This window comes from Rana temporaria, chromosome 11 (genome assembly GCF_905171775.1).
Source record: "Rana temporaria chromosome 11, aRanTem1.1, whole genome shotgun sequence".
NCBI lineage: Eukaryota > Metazoa > Chordata > Amphibia > Anura > Ranidae > Rana > Rana temporaria.
The window spans coordinates 116816062-116835688 of NC_053499.1; the positions used below are offsets into that span (position 1 = coordinate 116816062).

General features: G+C 43.6%; 1 protein-coding gene across 1 annotated transcript; it reads left to right on the forward strand.

Moving 5' to 3' along the window:
• Positions 1–451: 451 nt before the first annotated feature.
• CCDC85B (coiled-coil domain containing 85B) lies at positions 452–19376 on the forward strand. Its single transcript, XM_040328905.1, has 2 exons — positions 452–589; positions 16854–19376. The coding sequence occupies exon 2, from the start codon at positions 17174–17176 to the stop codon at positions 17777–17779; it is 606 nt and encodes a 201-aa protein (XP_040184839.1). The 5' UTR covers positions 452–589; positions 16854–17173; the 3' UTR covers positions 17780–19376.
• The last annotated feature ends 251 nt before the right edge of the window (positions 19377–19627 follow it).

Genomic DNA, 19627 nt, shown 5'->3' on the forward strand with positions numbered 1-19627 from the left:
AAGTGTTTCAAAATTTTTGGTCTTTTGTTGTTTGTTTAGCAAAAAAAAAAAAAACGTAGTGATTAAATACCACCAATAGAAAGCTCTATCCGTCTGCAAAACATGATAGAAATGTCATACGGGTACAGTGTTGCATGACTGCGCAGGTGTCAAGCTGAAAATCAGCCTGGGCAGGAAAGGGGCTGAAAGTACCCAGTATTAAAATGGTTAAAAATGCCCAGTGTGTATAAAGCCTTAATTTAAACTACATATAAAAGAAAAAACTATCATTAGATGTGCTGTAAATATCCCTTGCCAGCTGCTAGGTGTGTAAGGTGCAGTATCTGTCAATCATTTGAGTGCTCCTGGTGATGTGTCATCTGATGATCTGTAGGGTAGACATACATGGCTGTCATATCTAAGTACACATCTGGCCATGCCTGCAGACAAACAAGCCCCATCTCCATCCAGTGTGTCCAGCTGCTTGTGGTGTACAGGATTTCCTGAGCTCTCCCAGCCTGTGACGTTGCACACCTCCCTTTCTCTGCCTTCTCCCCCTCCTCCCCATGTTCTCCAGATTCCACTCTCTCTCCATCAGCTGCAGGAGCAGGTTAGTCATTTTTGCTTTTACAATTACTGATCTGCCTATCCATGTCTAGGTTTCCATCCTCCATCTTTCTGGTCTCATTCCTTCTTCTGCTTGTCCTTTTATTTAGATGTCTTCCATTGCTCTCCTTTACCTCTCCCCTGTCTTTCCCTCCTCCTCCTCCTTCTCATCTCTGCATTTGGCTTTCTCTTTGTATTTCTCCATTTCCCTCACCTTGCATTCCTGCCTGTTTCATGCCCTCTCCTCCTTCTGTCACTGCAATCCTCATCCCCATCTGTGGGATTAAATCTGTTCATGTGGATGGATTTCTGCATCCCTGACCATCCTGCTCAGGATCTTCCATTTTATGTGCTGTACCCCATGCTGCATTGGAGCCTATGGCTTCTCTATGCACTGTATAGTTTTCATCACATGATCATCCTTCTACTGACACCCTTCTTTTATTGCTCATCTATAGCCCCATTTTTATTTACTGTTATTGTTGTCATTTCACATCCTATAAATAAACAATTCCTGGGTACGCTATCTCCTCTCCAGCCCCATCCTTCCTACACTTCCATATATCTCAATGTAATTGATTTGGCTCCCTTCTGCCGAATAAATCTGTTTGGCTTCCCATGCAATGTCTTTTCCTGGATCCTCATCTCTTCCCGTTCTTCCCAGGTTAGGCTTTTTTTAATTGCGTTTTTTCTTTTCAGCGCTTCCTAAAAAATAAAATGCACATGCTATGTAGAAAAGATTTATGAAAATGGTCTGTAATGTGAATTATTTTATATCAAGGTGTCCTAAGCTCACCACTTATGTTTTAATGTATGTTGTATAAGGGCCTGTCTAATTGGATGCAGATTGATTGGATAGTTTAGGTAGGTCTTTATATTATACGGTTTAAAGCCCAACTCTGGGAAACCTGAAAATTCTCCCTTGTTCCTGTACTGAAAGGGTTAACGTCTCAATTAGTCTAGGGACTGCAAAATATACGGTGTTCCCCTCTGTTTTAGGGGTGCACAGTCCCCTTAGCATCCTCATGTGCAATGCAGGAACCCTTGCATTAGTCTTGATGGCATCAGGAACTTAGACCTCTAGAGTATGGGGGAGAAGGCGTTGCGGAGACCGGTCTATCAGCATGGAGGAGCAGAGGATCAGGTAAGTAAATCTACTTTTCCATGCCCCCTAGGCCTAAATGAGCAGCTAACCCTTGCAGGAGAGTTTTCACGCTTCCTGGAGTCCAGCTTTAAGGTAACCTCCTCTGTAACGCTAAACTGATTAATTATAGGGGGCTTTCAAAGTGTCACCAATAGAAAATACAGGGTACTGAAGATTGTCGCCATTTAAGGGATGCACACAAATTTAACCCAAAAGTGGAACTTCCGCTTTTAAGCACTCCTCACCCCCTTACATGCCACATTTGGCACGTAACTTTTTTTGGGGGGAGAAGGTGCTTCGGTAGGAGTGGGACCTCCTGTCCCACTTCCTCCTTCTGCCCAGGGACCGCCTCTGCGACTTCTCTTCTCGCCTTAGGCGTCCCCTCCCTTTAGGCGATCTCCAGGGACACGTGACAGGTCCCAGGAGATTGCCTGTCCATTCATAGAGCGCAGCGCGTCTCGCGCATGCGCAGTGAGTGCCCACACTATGAATGGATGTGCTGGCCGGAGAGGGGGGGGGGAGAGGAGCGGAGCTCTGGACGGTCGCGCCGCTGGACCATGGAGCAGGTAAGTGTCTAATTATTAAAAGTCAGCAGTTACACTTTTTGTAGCTGCTGACTTTTAATAAACACTAAAAAGCAGGAACTCCCCTTTAAGGCTTGACATGTTGGGTATCTATTTACTTGGTGCAACCTCATCTGTTATTTTGCGGTAATATCCCTTGACATTACCTAGTGAGAAAGCTGTCTCATTCAGTAGCATTGTAACTGAATGAGACAGCTGTCTGATTTTTAAATAAATGAAATAAAAGCCATGAATTACTTACAGTTACTCGAGAAAGTATTCATACCCCTTAAAATTTTTCACATTGTGTCATGTTGCAACCTAAACCGTAAAATGATTTTTTTTTTAATTGGGATTTTATGTGATAGACCAACACAACGTGGCACATAATTGTGAAGTGGAAGGAAAATGATAAATGGTTTTCCAAATTTTTTACAAATAAATATGTGAAAACTGTGGCGTGCATTTGTATTCAGCCCCTCTGAGTCAATACTTTATATAACCACCTTTCACTGCAATTACACCTGCAAGTCTATTTGGGGATGTCTCTTCCAGCTTTGCACATCTAGAGAGTGATATTTTTGCCCATTCTTCTTTGCAAAATAGCTCAAGCTCTGTCAGATTGGATGGAGAGCATCTGTTTAGAGCAATTTTCAGGTCTTGCCACAGATTCTCAATTGGATTTAGGTCTGGACTTTGACTGGGCCATTCTAACACATGCATATGCTTTGATCTAAACCATTCCATTGCAGCTCTGGCTGTATGTTTAGGGTTGTTATCCTGCTGGAAGGTGAACCTCCCTCCCAGTCTCAAGTCTTTAGCAGAATCTAACAGGTTTTCTTCTAAAATTGCCCTGTATTTGGCTCCATCAATCTTCTCATCAACATAGTTGCCAACATTCAGAAAAAAATGTATAGATACTTTGTTGTCTATAGGCAGAGTATTTTTTAATTAGAGGCAGGACATTCATTCATAGGCATGGTCTCAGTGGAATGGGAAAAAGCGACGCATCGCAGATAAATGGGTGCGATTTAAACTATGCTAAATATTGGGCCTGGCTTAAAGGGGGGGTTAAATACAGTCTGAGATGAAAGAGGAATGGAGGGAGAAGGAAGAGAGGGATGGAGGGAGAGAGGAAAAAAAAGTTAGAAAGAGGGATGGAATAAGAGGGAAAGAAAGGGAGAAAGCGGGATGGAGGGAGAGAGAAAGAAAGGGAAAAAGAGGGAGAGAGAAAAAAGATAGGAAGGGAAGGAGAGAGAAGTAAAAAAAGAAGGCAAGAAAGACGAAGGGAGGGAGAACGAGGGATGAAGAGACAGCAGGTTTAGATCCTACACCACAATATGTGTATGCCAGAAAGTTTAACAATCAGCAGCTAAAGATACTTCAAACACCGTTCCCCCAGGCCGATTCTATCAAACAGATACAAGAGAAGGTCAGAGACTGCAGACGTGATACAAGAGATGGCTAGAGAGTGTGCAGACATGCTACAGGCGATGGTCAGAAAGTGCTACGGACATGCTACAGCAGATGGTCAGAGAGTGTGCGGACATGCTACAGGAGATGGTCAGGCAGGGTGTGGACATGCTACTGGAGATGGACAGGGAGTGTGTGGACATGCTACAGGAGATGGTTAGGGAGTTGGCGGAAATGCTACAGGAGATGGTCAGGGAGTGTGTGGACATTCTACAGGTGATGGGGTCAGCGACTAAGGACACAGCTGACAGCACAGAGAGATGAGGAAGACTTGTGTATAGAGAAGATGCCAAAGCTCGGCCATGCTGCCTCCTATGTGGGTAGGGAGAGGACACCATCTCTCACATAAATAAGACACAGTAATGCAGGAAATAAAAACAGAACTCTTGTGACTCCCATCCCCAGGCATCCCAGAGCCATAACCCTAATATCTCTGTCCATACACACAGACATGGACTGGGCAGCGGTGAAGGATCAGGCTTGGGAATGCATCTCGTATCAGCACCTCACCAACCTCTTTCTCCTCATGTTTGTTGGGAAATTTTGACACCCCCTCCCCTCCCTCAGCGGGTGTGAGAATTATTTGTGACCCAGTGTTTGCAGTACCTTCAGTCCCAGCCGGTCGGGTCCCTTGACTCCTTCGCTCACAGCCCCGGCCATTCACAGGTGTCTTTGGGGGGGGCGTGCTGAAGGGCAGTACCATGATGTCATTGTGTATGCGCCCCACCTGAGCGGCCAAGCTTGCCTGAGCCAGAACAGTGCAGGCATGCACAGTTGTAATGTCGGCCCACGAATATGTTTTAATGGGCGTACGCTGCGGCCCTGTTGTTACGGGGAAAAGGGGCCATCCAGGAGTCAGGACAAAGGCATTTTTCCGGGATTCTTCCTTGACCGGGACAGGGGTCTGAATCCCGGGAAAGTCAGGACTGTTGGCAGCTATGCATCATCTCTGACCAGCTTTCCTGTTCCTGCTGAAGAAAAGCATGCCCATAACATGATGCTGCCACCACCATTTCTCATCGGAGGGATGGTGTGTTCTGGGTGATTTGCAGTGTTAGTTTTCTGCCACACATAACGTATTGCTTTTAGGCCATAAAGTTCAATTTTGGTCTCATTTGACCAGAGCACCTTCTTCCACATGTTTGCTGTGTCCCTCACATGGCTTCTCGCAAACTGCAAACGGCACTTTTTATGGCTTTCTTTCAACAATGGCTTTTTTCTTGCCACTCTTTCATAAAGGCCAGATTTGTGGAGTGCACGACTAATAGTTGTCCTGTGGACAGATTCTCCCACCTGAGCTGTGAATCTCTGCAGCTCCTCCAGAGTTACCATGGGCCTCTTGGCTGCTTCTCTGATTAATGTTCTGCTTGTCTGGCCTGTCGGTTTAGGTGGAAGGCCATGTCTTGGTAGGTTTGCAGTTGTGCCACACTCTTTTCATTTTCGGATGATGGATTGAACAGTGCTCTGTGAGATGTTCAAAGCTTGGGATATTTTTTTGTAACCTAACCCTGCTTTAAACTTCTCCACAACTTTATCCCTGGCCCGTCCATTTTCACAGCTCTTACTGTGAAGAAACCTTTCCGTATTTGGAGATGAAATCTCTTTTCCTCTAGAGGTAAAGAGTGCCCCTTTGTCCTCTGTGTTGACCGTAAAGTGAATAACGCAACACCAAGTTCACTATATGGGCCCCTTATATATTTGTACATGTTGATCATATCCCCCCCTTATTCTCCTCTTCTCAAGAGTGAATAAATTCAGTTCCTCTAATCTTTCCTCATAGCTGAGCTCCTCCATGCCTCTTATCAGTTTGGTTGCCCTTCTCTGCACTTTCTCCAGTTCCCCAATATCCTCTTTGAGAACTGGTGCCCAAAACTGAACTGCATATGCCAGATGAGGTCTTACTAATGATTTGAACAGGGGCAAAATTATATCTCTCTCTCTGTGGAGTTCATACCTCTCTTAATACAAGAAAGGACTTTGCTCACTTTGGAAACTACAGCTTGGCATTGCATGCCATTATTGAGCTTGTGATCTACCAAAACCCCCTAGATTCTTCTCCACTACGGATCCCCCCAGTTGTACTCCCTCTAGTATGTATGACGAATGCATATTCTTAGCCCCCAAGTGCATAACTTTACATTTATTAACATTAAACCTCATCTGCCACATAGTCACCTTAGTTGTTCACTAAGGTTCTCTAACAAACCTCTAAGGGGTTTACAGAACAGCTGTATTTATACTGAGATTAAATTACACAAAGGTGGACTTTATTTACTAATTAGGTGACTTCTGAAGGCAATTGGTTCCACTAGATGTTAGTTAGAGGTATCAGAGTAAAGGGGGCTGAATACAAATGCACGCCAAACTTTTCAGATATTTATCTGTAAAAAAATTGAAAACCATTTATCATTTTCTTTCCACTTTACAATTATGTGCCACTTTGTGTTGGTCTATCACATAAAATCCCAATAAAATGCATGTACCCTTTGATTGTAACATGAAAATTGGTTGTAACATAAAAATGTGGAAAATTTCATGAGGGTTTGAATACTTTTTCAGGGCACTGTAAGCCATTTATGGCTTTTATTTTATTTACCGGTAATTTATTGTAAAATCAGACAGTTACAATGCTACTCAATAAGACAGCTTTCTCACTAGGTAATTTCAAGGGATGTCACACGATATTACAGCAAAGGTCTAGGAAACTCAAAATTTAAGTAAAAAAACATACTAAAGTAAATTTTAGGGCACAAAAAAAAACGCAATAAATTTTCCAATAAAAAATTAGGTTGCATCGAGTAAATAGATACCCAACATGTCAAACCTTAAATGTATGAATACTTTTTCAAGGCACTATAGGTCACTGTGGATACCCATCATATTAAAAGATCAATAGGTGTGGCCTTAGCTAGACAATACAAGAAAAGTCAAGATTTTCAAATAACTCCTGCTTCCTATATCCCTGGATCTAATAATCATTTTGGTAGCTTCTTCTGATGCATCCTTTTCATCATATGCTTATTTTTTCCCAGTGTTGGCATGGGTTTGATGCAAGTAGAGAAAAGACGAGTTACATTTACATTTTTGTACAGCGCAGTGGAAGGGTCAATATATATATATATATATATATATATATATATATATATATATATATATATATATATATATATACAGTATATATTGTGATATGGGAATTTCAGCTCAGTGATAGCAGCATTTTTCTGTGAGTCCACGCTGGTCTCACCAGCTCCTCTGGCTCTCTGAACTCATCTTCTACTCATGTTGTAGTTTACCACTCCTTTCCATACAGGCCCACTCCTTGCCTCTCAATAGAGGTTCTCCTGACACCCGTGGCTTTCACTCTTCTGAGAATTACAGATTCCCTCCTTGTTTCTCTCCTAGTCTCCCAGACACTCGCAGTCTCCCAGACTCTCTCAGATGGACATGGAATCTCTCCAACATGGAGTACTGTCTCTTGAGTAGAGCACCTCTGTATCTTCAAAGAGGAGCACATCTCTCTTCTGACTGGAGCCCTGAGCTATGCCCAAGCCTTCATTATACGGTCTGTGTACATCTGGGGACACACTCTGCTGGTCTTCAAAAAGATCTGGACACTGGATTGGAGATTTCTTCTCTAAGGAGCCCAATCTGGGAATAATAGAGTCCGGAGAAAACTGTAAAAACAGGTTTCTCCAATTATAATTGATACTCCGGATACTCTGGGCCTTGCACTATCACTAAATATACAGAGTATACTAATATATATCATTCATTAAAGTTAATGTGAACCCTTAAAGCCGGTTCACACAGGGGTGACTTGTCAAGTGACGCAAGTTGCTCTGACTTAGAAAAAGTTCTTGTACGACTTTGGGGGCGACTTGCATTGAAGTAATTTTGCAAGTCGCCTCTCAAGTCGTCTTGAGATCGCCTTGCTGAGTCGCCCCCAAAGTCATGCCGCCCCGGTGTGAACTGGCTTGTAAAACAACCCATTCAGTTTAAAACACAAATAAAAAGCAAAATGTTTGCGTATATATAAATAAATATTACAAATTATGTTTTCTTTCTTTTTTTATAAGTGATCACATAATCTTTGTTTTCAGCTACACAGAGAGGTGAGGGAGGAGAAACAGCATTACACTGATCTTCATAAAAAAAGACTATGTGGGGGAAGGGGGGGATGTGTCAGCACACAAGTCTGACCATTAGAAGACCGACAGGCTGTGCTCTCAGCACAGACAGAACACTGACCACACTGGGAAGGATGTGCTGTAATTCCTAGTGTGGTTAGGAAAGCAATGGAACTGGCAGGATCACCAGGTATTTCACACAAAGGAAGAAATACAAAGAGAACTCGATACTTTTTAATACAAGTACACGGTACAGCAGACACATATCAGGAATATGAAATGTTGAGGTAATGAGAGGATTTGCTTGTATATATGCTGAGGATAATGGCTGGGCCATTACAGACCTAGAAGGACAGAAACTGGTTTCTCTATACATTTTTTCCAACTACTGGATAATAAAAAGTGTGGACAGATGAGTCCCAACATTATGTGAGGTCCACTGTCAATGTCTAAATTTTTAGCATGGCCCATGTCAAATAGATGACTGGTATGTCAAGACTATTACCCACATTTACATTTATGCTAAATCTGACAGATGTGGCCATCTAATGGTTGGGGTCAGGGGGCTGCTGGTAATTGTCCAGCTATTGATCAATAAAAAATTTTTCCTAACATTCGGCATGTCTGAGTTTTATATGATAATAGCTGCCGTTCCTTGATTTTTCCACACCATGCACTGCAGTGCCCTATGTGCTAGGTCTTGTTACTTTGTAATTCCTTCGTAGGAAATAAGCACATTCTATGATTCACTGCAAATGCATTTCTATGTTGCTTTATTTTAGCAGACCTAATTAAAGTGATTGTAAACCTCTGAAATGAAAGCATATCCCTCTATACTTTGCACTTGTCTCAATCCAAAGTACCTTCTGTAGTTCTTACCTGCTACCTTTCTCGTTATCTGCATGAGTCACATCTGACAAATAATGCAGACACCACAGAATCCAGCACACAGGAGGTGATTTACAGTATCAGCTGTGCATGTTTCCCTATGGTACTTAGTAGAGGGAGGTTTGTCACTCCCAGTACCCACACGTCCCTGTGCAGCACCACCTGTGACTACCGGAAATACACACTGTTTTTACGCTGTACGTGTCTGTGTACATGAGTTCTTAAAGCGGTTGTAAACCGCATAAACTTTTTTTTTTTTCCCCCAAACCTGCAATGCAAAAGGCATAATAGGCTAGTATGCATCGCATACTAGCCTATTATGAAATACTTACCTCGGAACGAGGTGTGTACCACTTACCTGGTCCACGCCGAGCAGGATGTCATCTTGCTCCGGCGTGTCTTCCGGGTATCGCCGCTCCAGCGCTGTGATTGGCTGGAGCGGCGATGACGTCACTCCCGCGCGTGCGCGCGGGAGATTTAAAATCGGCAGGGTCCGGCGATGCCGGTCCTTCAGCCGTGGAGTCCCCCCTGCGCATGCGCCGCCCGCATTGCGGGGGTAATATCTCCTAAACCGTGCAGGTTTAGGAGATATTCTCCTTACCTACAGGTAAGCCTTGTTGTAGGCTTACCTGTAGGTAAAAGTCCAAATAGTGGGTTTACAACCACTTTAAGCATAATAAGCACAGGCTTAGGGGCTTTAAGGGAAAGAGACACCACAGAGTTTTTCCACAGCTAACCTTAAAGTGATTGTAAAGACAGATTTGTTTTTATCTTAATACAGTCTATGCATGAAGATAAAAGGCCTTCGGTGTGCAGCAGCGCCCCTCAGCCCCCACCAACACTTTCCTGAGCCCCATCTCTATTCAGCAGATGTCCACGAACGCCTCAGATGTCCAGGACTCTCCCTCCTGATTGGCAGAGACACAGCAGTGGCTCCATTGGCTCCCGCAGCTGTCAATCAAACTCAGTTTGCCAATCAGGAGAGAGGAAGGCGCGGCCGAACTGCAGCTCCGTGTCTGAATGGATACACGGAGCTGCAGCTCGGCTCGGTACGTTGCTTGTTGTGGGGGCACTCAACAGGAGGGAGGGGCCAGGAGCTCTAGCCAGGGACCCAAGAAGAGGAGAATCCAGGCTGCCCCCTGTGCAAAACCATTACACAGAGCACGTAAGTTTTATATGATGTTTGTTATTTTAATAGGAAAAAAAACAAGACTTTACAATCACTTTAAATCCGTATTAAACCCTAAATCAGAAATGTAGTATATTGCAGCTTACAGATCATAATATGTGGTGGCTGCATCCATTTTTTAGGCTGGTAATCTGGCCAGTAACACACATCCTGTATTAGAGTGCCCCCACTCTGGATGAAGGAGCACAGGGGGTACCTTTGGACATTAGCCTTGTCAATCAAGGGGAGGAGCGTGTTTGATGTATTAGAAAATTTAAAAACACAAACAAATTGAGCCAAATTCCAGCTACACTATTCCAGCTACACTATAGTACCCTGTACACACGATCGGTTTGTCTGATGAAAACGGACTGATGGACCGTTTTCATCGGACAAACCGATCGTGTGTGGGCCCCATTGGTTTGTTTTCCATCGGTGAAAAAAAATAGAACAGGTTTAAAATTTTTACTATGGATAGAAAAAAACGATCGTCTGTGTGGAACTCCATCAGAGAAAAATCCACACATGCGCAGAATCAAGTCGGCGCATGCCCGGAAGCATTGAACATCATTTTTCTCAGCACGTTGTAGTGTTTTACGTCACTGCGTTGGACACGGTCGGATTTTCGACTGATGGTGTGTAGGCAAGACTGTTGAAAGTCAGCTTCATCGGATATCTGACGAAAAAATCCATCAGATTAGATTCCATCAGATATCCGATCGTGTGATAAGGCTCAATGTACAAAGGACATTTTTACAACTGCTCCTAAATGATTAAACTTGACACATAGTAACCCACATTTAAAACGTCCATTTTGCTGTGTTTACATGCCTCGTTTTGCCGCGTTTGCGTTTAGAAGCATTTCGAAAAATAAAATAAAAACATTTTGTTTTTGGCCAAAAACAAAAAACACCTATAAAAAAACGCCTCTAAGCAATCACAGTGTTGAATGGGTTGTCTCATCAATGTAAATGCAGGAAAGCTAATGGGAGTGACACATCTAAGAATTGGTAAGCTGCAATATGATAAATGTTTGCTTTTGGGTTTAATACTCCTTTAACAATGGTTCCACGCTCAATTAACAAAGAGATCACGGCAGTCTTCCATAAAGAAAACTGCCTTATGCCTCGTACACACGACCGGTTTTCCAGACGAGAACTTTTCGTCTGGAAAACTGGGTGTGTGTTAGCTCCATAGCAGTTTTCCAGACGAGAAAACTGCCCGGAAAAAAAATAGAACCAGCTCTCTTTTTTCCCGTCGTGATTCCCGGTGGTCTTTTTCCCATTGCGAAAACCGCTCATGTGTATGTTTTCCCGAGGGGGAAAAACGTGCATGCTCAGAATCAAGTATGAGACGGGAGTGCTCGTTCTGGTAAAACCAGCGTTCGTCATGGAGATCGCACATTCGTCACGCTGTAAATTATTGCATCGTTTAATGCAGCGCATGAAAATCGCAAATCGTCTCTTACCAAACTTTTACTAACACGGGGATCAGCAAAAGCAGCCCAAAGGGTGGCGCCATTTGAATGGAACTTCGCCTTTATAGTCCCATCGTACATGTTGCATGTCACCGCACTTTGGTCGGGCGGGATTTGGCATGATCGTCTGTATGCAAGGCAGGCTGGAGAGGAATCACGTTGGGAAAAACTTTTTTTTTTTTTCCTGACCGGTCGAGGTATTAGGTTTCTGTCAGATTGGACCTTGTGTACGGGATGTGAACGCCTTTCCCTACCTACTTTATATGCCTGGTTGTTAACCTCAGTAAATGCAGCCTTCTCATTCTCAGGAGAGGGGTGGAGGCTGGCAGATCACTTTAAATGAATAAAGGGGGTTTTGTATTATTTGTTAATTAGAAGCAGGAACTGATTGGCCGTCTCAATTTAGAAGAGTAGTGCAGGTTTTATGCCTGTGCCACTCTTTGATAATTCTTATTATTTTAATGGCTTGCTAGTTAAGCAATGGAGGGGCCAAGGTGTGAACCATTGTTGGGCTGTGTTTAGGGTATCAGTTGCCTTTAACCACTTCAGCCCCAGAAGATTTTACCCCCATCCTGCCCAGGCCATTTTTTGCGATACAGCACTGCGTCGCTTTAACTGACAGTTACGCAGTCGTGCAAACATATTCTCACATATTCTCTTTGATTACTTGACCAAAGGGACCCACCACATATATCGTCTGCAAAAAATCCTGTCAGGGAACCCCCTAAATAGACTCCGCAAAAATCCTCTAGAAGGTTCTAAGGTCACCTGACCTTAACTAACCAATCCCCAGTCAACCCTTTAACCTTCTGGAAATTTCCCCTTAATGTGACCTAATCCCACCTATTAGAATAAGCCCCATTTAAAACCTTATTAAATTAATAATTTAGCCAACGCCGCAGCCTCATGAGGCTAGGGGGGGCATAAAAAGGTTACCCCCCCTTTTTACCCCCCCCCATACTTCCTAAAGCCTGACTGAAACACTCCCAGAGATCACATCATCCTTTTGTGCCTTGTTGCTAGAAGAGACTCCCAGCTGTGAGCTGTAAAATGCTGAGCTCAGAGCTACTGCATCACAGGAGTGAAAACACATGTGGGAGGCTTTGAATCAGAGAAAGAGCTCGCTCCTGTGAAGGTGAACAGTAAGGACTGGGAGTGTCTTAGTAACGTATTAGCAACAAGGTGCATAGTTTTTTAGTAAAAGGTGAACTATGACTTTAATTCCCAAGTTTCATAAATTTTGAGCGTTTGAAAAAATTCACGTATCTCAAATTTTTCCCCTAGTAACTAGGGTTGTCCTGATACCACTTTTTTAAGACCGAGTACAAGTACTATTTTTCAAGTACTCGCCAATACTGATTACCGATACTTTTTTTTTAATGTCTTGTGACAATTTGAATAATGGGCACTGACGGATGTATGGCACTGATATCATTCATGTCAATTAACTTCTAGTAAGTATGTGCTGCAACGCCCATATTGGTACACCTTGCACTTGGCTGCAGTAAGCCAGCAGCGGACATCTTGTTGCACCCAGCCAACGCTGTATCCTGGCCTAGGCCAACAAGGCCCAGGCCTAGGGCAGCACTTTGCAAGGGGGCAGCATTGGAAGAGTGCCCGCCGGCTTGCGCTACACTGTTAGTGTAGCGCCAGTCTTATGGGGCAGACTGGGCTGAAAGGCAAATTAGTCTAGTGCCCCTATAAAGCAGCTGCACTGCTTCTGGTATGCGGGTGGCCGGCATTCCGCAACTGTGGGGGGCGCCACTTCTAATTTTGACTGTCCTATCATCCTGGACCACAAACCTTCCTCACTTTGCTAAATGGTTTCTGCTGCACCATTGGCATGGTTATATCTTCTTAATCCTTTCCATAAAATTATTTTTGTACGAATCTGACCACCTTAACTACTGTTGCCTCAAAAGCCCTACCTTGGGGGATTCTCCATATTTCCATATTTAAATTATGGGGGTGCACGAGTTTAGTCAGGCCTAGGGCAGCACAAAACCTAAATACACTACTGCACCCAGCCCGAACTATATGGGCTGGGTGTAACAAGATGTCTGCTGCTGGCTTACTGCAGCCGAGTGATGGCAAGATGGCCGTTGTGATGTTTACCCTTCCGACGATGACACAGAACGTCACTTCCTGTACTGAATGTAAAGGCTCCGGTCACTGGAATATGCGACGGCGCCCTGCACCCCTGCCCTGGCCAGCTTACCCACTGCACTCCGATACGCTGCCGCCAGACCGATCTCCGCTCCGCCTCTCTGTCCGCCGACTTCCGGTTCCAGGTATCGAATCTGGCATCAGGAGCATTTGTGTGAGTACAAGTACTCGCACAAATGCTCGGTATCAGTCCCGATACCGATACTAGTATCGGTATCTGGACAACCCTACTAGTAACTAGCTTTCCATTGGCTAAAGACTCCTGAGCGCCTGCAAAAACACTTAAAAATGCCTGTAAATTGCTAGAAAAAAAAGTGGCCTGTAAAACGACCAGAGGCGCTCAGTTTAAGTGTAAATGCAGCCTACAAAATGATAAGAAAGTGAAAGAGTCAGCCCGTCGACTCGTAAAAATGTTTCTTTGAAGGACGTGACCTTTTTTCAAGTCTGGGCCTGATATTTGCATGTCTATCTAACATAACAAAAACTATAAACAAAGTATTTCAACACAGAAGTAACTGTCAAAAAATACCTAGTGTTGGAATATGTTCTTTTGAATGTTTATTGCTATCAAAGCTATAGTTGTAGATTTAGATCGACCAGCAAAGCTACCAGTTATCTTATAGAGTGAAAATAAAACAAGGGCCCTGTGCCTGCACATTCCCATGACTTTGTACACGCACTTATGAAGAAGCAGTGCATTTAAAGTAAGGCCCCTTAACCACTTCAATACCGGGCATTTTCACCCCCTTCCTGCCCAGACCAATTTTTAGAGCGATAATTTTGAAAAAATATATATTTTTTACGTTTTGATTTAATAAATATCAAATTTTTAAAAAAAAAATTAAAAAAATTTCCTCAGTTTAGACGATACATATTCTTCTACATATTAAATCGCAATAAGCGTTTATTGATTGGTTTGCGCAAATGTTATAGCATCTACAAAATGAGGGATAGATTTATGGCATTTTTATTTTTTTACTAGTAATGGCGGCGATCTGCGATTTTTATTGTGACCGTGACATTACGACGGACACATCAGACATGTTTTTGGGACCATTCACATTTATACAGCGATTAGTGCTGCACTGGTTACTGTGTAAATGTGACTGGCAGGGAAGGGTTAACACTAGGGGTGATCAAGGGGTTAATATGTTCCCTAGTGTGTGAGTCTAACTGTAGGGGGAGGGGACTCACAAGGGTAGGAGACCGACGTGTGTTCCTCTCTACTGGGAACACACATCGGTCTCCTCACCGCTGACATGACACAGATCCACGGTCCTGCCGTGATTGTGGGCAATCGCGGGTGCCCAGTGGACATCGCGGCCACCGGGCACGTCCCCCGGGTCCTGAGCGATGCATCAGGCTCGCCGGCACGCGCGCGCCCCCTAGCCGCCCAGGATGTCATATGCTGTCCACCCGGAGGGAGGGAGGGTTCCCGCCGACGTCATTTCACAATGACTCGGTAGGGAAGTGGTTAAACATGGGGTGGACTGTGGCTCAACAGGGGATTTGTCCCCGCTGAGCAGGCAGATGACGTTTCCACTTCGCTTATGCAGAGCAGACACAGACCGCTCTTCTCTATGGGCGGTTGGATGTAAACAGACCACCTGTCTGTATGTAGGTGGTAGTAGAAGAATGGAGGTTTCTGTTCATTTTTCAGGAGGACCTGATCAGAACGTCTGTGGACCAGACATCCCCGGTTTCCAGGGACAGTCCCCAGATTGAGGACACTGTCCCCGGAAATCTGACCCCAAATCTCAACCCAGTTTTGTCTCCAGATTGGATTTGAACAAGGGCTGGGGCAATTTCAAAGACAGTCAGTGCAGAATTAAAAATAAAAATTCTCAATTACACCCCCCCCCCACTCCGCCACTCCTACTAGCTTAGGGGGGTGTATTTTTTTCCATTATCTGTGCCCCTTTCTGATAATCATGTGCTGGTTCGGGTGCATACCCATTCAGCTCCGCTCGCATGTTCTTCTGCCTTGGCTCAAGTCCCGGCCAGCTACCTGCCTGCTTATCTCCTTGCCTTCCCTGGTGGAGTGATCTTTCTCTGCTCCCCACCCAGTATTCGCTGTGGCCCGGAGAGTAAGACTTGACAGGCTGTGAGGCGGGCTGCGGCATTACTAGTAAAAAAATAAATATGTCCCCGGATTTCATTTTAAAAATCTGGTGACCTTACATTAGGAAGCCATAGCCTGCCGTGCAAACATTACATAATTGGTAAGTTACATATAAAATTGTTCTATTGTAGTCCATGGCCTGTGAGAAGCTGAAAGTTCTTTACCCTGCTTGTCCTAATGCAGGGCACAGGTATATCTGCAAGAACTGGCCAGGGTCTGCCTCAGGCTGTCTCATAGACATGCAGTGGCCATTGAGGTTGTCAAGACTTCAGGCTTTGTATGACAATTAACAATTGGCTAAGGCTATAAAAAAAATTCATGATTTCAAAGTGGCCCATGACTTGACAGTGTTCCGTTCATCACGGACGTGTAGGAGGCAGGGCTTTGTTAGAGTGGACGGCCACCGACTGCAGTTGCATGACACAGTGGGAGATCAATGGTACATGAGGCTGCAGATTGGCACACACAGTGGTGAGGCTGCAGATGGGCACAGTGTGGCTGCAGATGGGCACAGTAAGGCTGCATATGGGCACACACAGTGAGGCTGGAGATGGGCATACACAGTGAGACTGCAGATGGGCACACACAGTGAGGCTGCAGATGGGCACACACAGTGAGGCTGCAGATGGGCACACACAGTGAGGCTGCAGATGGGCACAGTGAGGCTGCAGATGGGTACAGTGAAGCTGCAGATATACACAGTGAGCCTGCAGATGGGCACACACAGTGAGGCTGCAAATGGACACAGTGAGGCTTCAGATGGGCATTGTTGACCCTCTTTTCCATTTACAGTAGCTGCTGCATTTCAGACCCTAGGCTTATACTCGAGTCAACACCTTTTCACATTTTTTTGTGGTAAAATTAGGTTCCTCTGCTTATATTCGGGTCGACTTATACTCGCGTATATACATATTTAAAATATAAAAAATAATCACAAGTGACAATCAGATGTTTATCAGATGTTGATGAATTGGTCCTTCTATAACTAACTAGCTTGTCTTCACTAAGCAAAAATATGCTACTATACATCCGATAAGTATGGCTATGCAGATTTGAGTGCACTATTTCAATTAGCTTCATTAAATTGAATTTGTAAACCCACATATGTGCTTGATTAATACATTTTATTCTTTTATCCAGGTATTTTCAAGCTTTTTCGGATACAGTGCTGTAAAAATGTGGAACATGAACAAAAAGACCAGTTAATAGACACCTAGCAAGATAAAAAGCAAGTCAGGCCAATTCTTGGTCTGTGAAGGAGTATAATCTCATATTTGATCTCATCCACGTGTCAGTCAGTAAAAAGAACCTGTGGGCTTTGCTTTATTAGGCCAGGATCTTTTTATGACTTTTATATTTTCTTGCCCTCATCTTGTCAAAAATATTTTGTACAGCTTTGAAGAGGCTGAAACCGAAACTGCAGATTTTGTGGACGGCAGCTGGCACAGAGGATATACACAATGAATGAGGAATGTGGTCTACTGGGTCGAGACCTCTCCAAGATGACTGATGAAGAAATGCTGTCTCACAGCAAAGAGGAACTTATCAGGAAGTTAAGAGAAGAAGAAGCAGAAAAAATGGCAGCTCTTATTCAAAGGGGTCGTCTTATAAAAGAGGTCAACCGTCAGCTGCAAGGCCACTTGACAGAGATACGTGAGTTAAAACAAGTCAACCATCGTCTTCAGGAAGAGAATAGAGAGCTGAAAGACCTCTGCTGCTTCTTGGATGATGACAGATTAAAAAGCAAGAAACTAGCTAGTGAGTGGCAATTATTTGGCTACCATGCAGCTAAAGTCTTAAGGGAAGACTTGGGTGGGTATCTTAAAAAACTGTCTGAACTAGAGAGGCGGCAGGATGAGCTTGTGAGGGAAAACACATGCCTTTCTGAAGTTTTTCTGGCTCTAGAAGAAGATGGGGCTTCCATAAGGCACCATGCTAGCCCTGTGGCCTCATCAGAGCTTAGTCTTTTACCCTGTGGACCACGAGACTTAGGCGACGGGAGCTCCAGTACAGGCAGTGTCGGGAGTCCAGACCAGCTGCACGTTGTTTGTTCACCTGATGACTGAAAGGGGTTTGGCCTACCATTTTGTTGAATGTATATGGCTGTGAATGACAAAGACTCTTGGCCTTCAAAACAGGATTCATGAGGCCGCTGATAGGGTGGGTGGGAATTTGGGAATAACAGCTTGGTCTTTTTACCCATACACTCTTTTTCATGTATATATTGTACACACAAAAATCTGAAGCCATGTATTCTTTTCTGTAAATAAGCTGATGAACAAATACAGTATAAGTACACGGCTGTGAGTTAGTACCATTTCTGCTCTCGGTCGCTGTATATATAACAGAGAATAGATAGTACACATTCTACCTTGTCAAAGATCTCTGTAGGTATACATGGGAAAGACAGTACAATCTCTTCTTACAGTAAGTGATCTCTGTATGTATACAGGCAAGCCAATGTACAATGTCCTTGTATGCATACAGGTGACCGATAGTTCAATGTCTGCTCCCATTATCTGATCTCTGTATATTTATGGATAAAATAGTTACATAATCTCTCCACATACATTTTATAGTCTCAGATTATAGTTCTGATGTATCTGAGGTGTGTGTTTTTAATTGCTCATCATTTTTCCATGTTGCTGCTGTTTTGGCAGCTATGCTTTCGAATTTGTCTTTTATCACAACGATCCTCATCTCCCACTGTGCAACAAAATGTACCTGTGTTATTTTCAGTAATAGCCATGACATGCCATCAGTGACACTGACAATGGTCTGGTTTGGTGTAAATGGATGTCTCTGGCCAGCAGGAGAGATGCCTAATAATATACATGGAATAATCTTTGCAAACAATGCCTGAAATTAGACAATGTAAGGGTTTCCTATGGTGTGCTCCTGACTATATTATAGGTGACCATGCATCCCCTGTTGGCTGAATCGAGAAGATATTTATGTATAGTTGTGATAAATGTGAATCCCAGCACCACAGTGATGGGGAAAAGAATTGACAGATGTCTCACTGTCTGTTTTTGTTAGTGAGACATGTTCTTGTGCATTGCCAGACAAATAGATAAGAATGTCATTGACAGGAAGACTTCTTTAAATACATGGAAATGACTGACTGCATTATCTCTGCTCCTCTACTTTAAAGAACAATGAAGGAAATGTGGTATTGACCAGATAAACCCACAGTTGGCTGTTTAGAATTAGTTCACACTTATGAAGAGAGCTGTGTTTTTCAAAGCATAGCTCTCCACAAGGACATACAGAAAAAAAAAAAAATTGTGTGCCCTGTTCGCAATTATTCACAGATAGAAAAATTGTAACATGTCTTCATTTTCCACACCGCTCTGTAGGTCTCTGATCAACCCTGTGAGCTGCCATGCACAGAAATGAATGGAGTTTAGATAAAAAAGGGAAATGGTACCTTGCGTTGTAAAAACACAAGGCACTGCCCCCCACTTTGCTGGCAGCTGGGATCAATGCCCTCAGAGAAAATGTAACAATTTTCTCTGCAGGTAATGTGAACCTACCATACACCCTAGGCAGATACAGTATGTGGCATTGGATTTGCAAGTTTAGTATATGTGTGATTTTTCAGAGATCTATCAAACTTACGGTATGCTGCATTTCACAAGGAATAAAATACCCTAAATAATGCTCTATAAGTTTTACTTTGTGCCAACATTCTGCAGGTACCTAAAAAGTTAGCATTATGTGGTCTATGGTAACTAGGGCTGTAAAAATCCAGGTGCCGTTTCTGGGTCATGTCATCTTTGTTATCTAAATTTTTGCCTGTTGGGTGGTTAGTCAATGAGCACTACATGCCTTTTTAGTATAGGTGCTGTAATTATTCACTTTACCTGGCATGTAGCTCTCTTAAGCAGGAAATGCATATGAGAGGACAGTCA

Coding starts and splice junctions, on each gene's coding strand:
- CCDC85B (XM_040328905.1), top strand. CDS start 17,174: ATGAATGAGGAATGTGGTCTACTGGGTCGAGACCTCTCCAAGATGACT.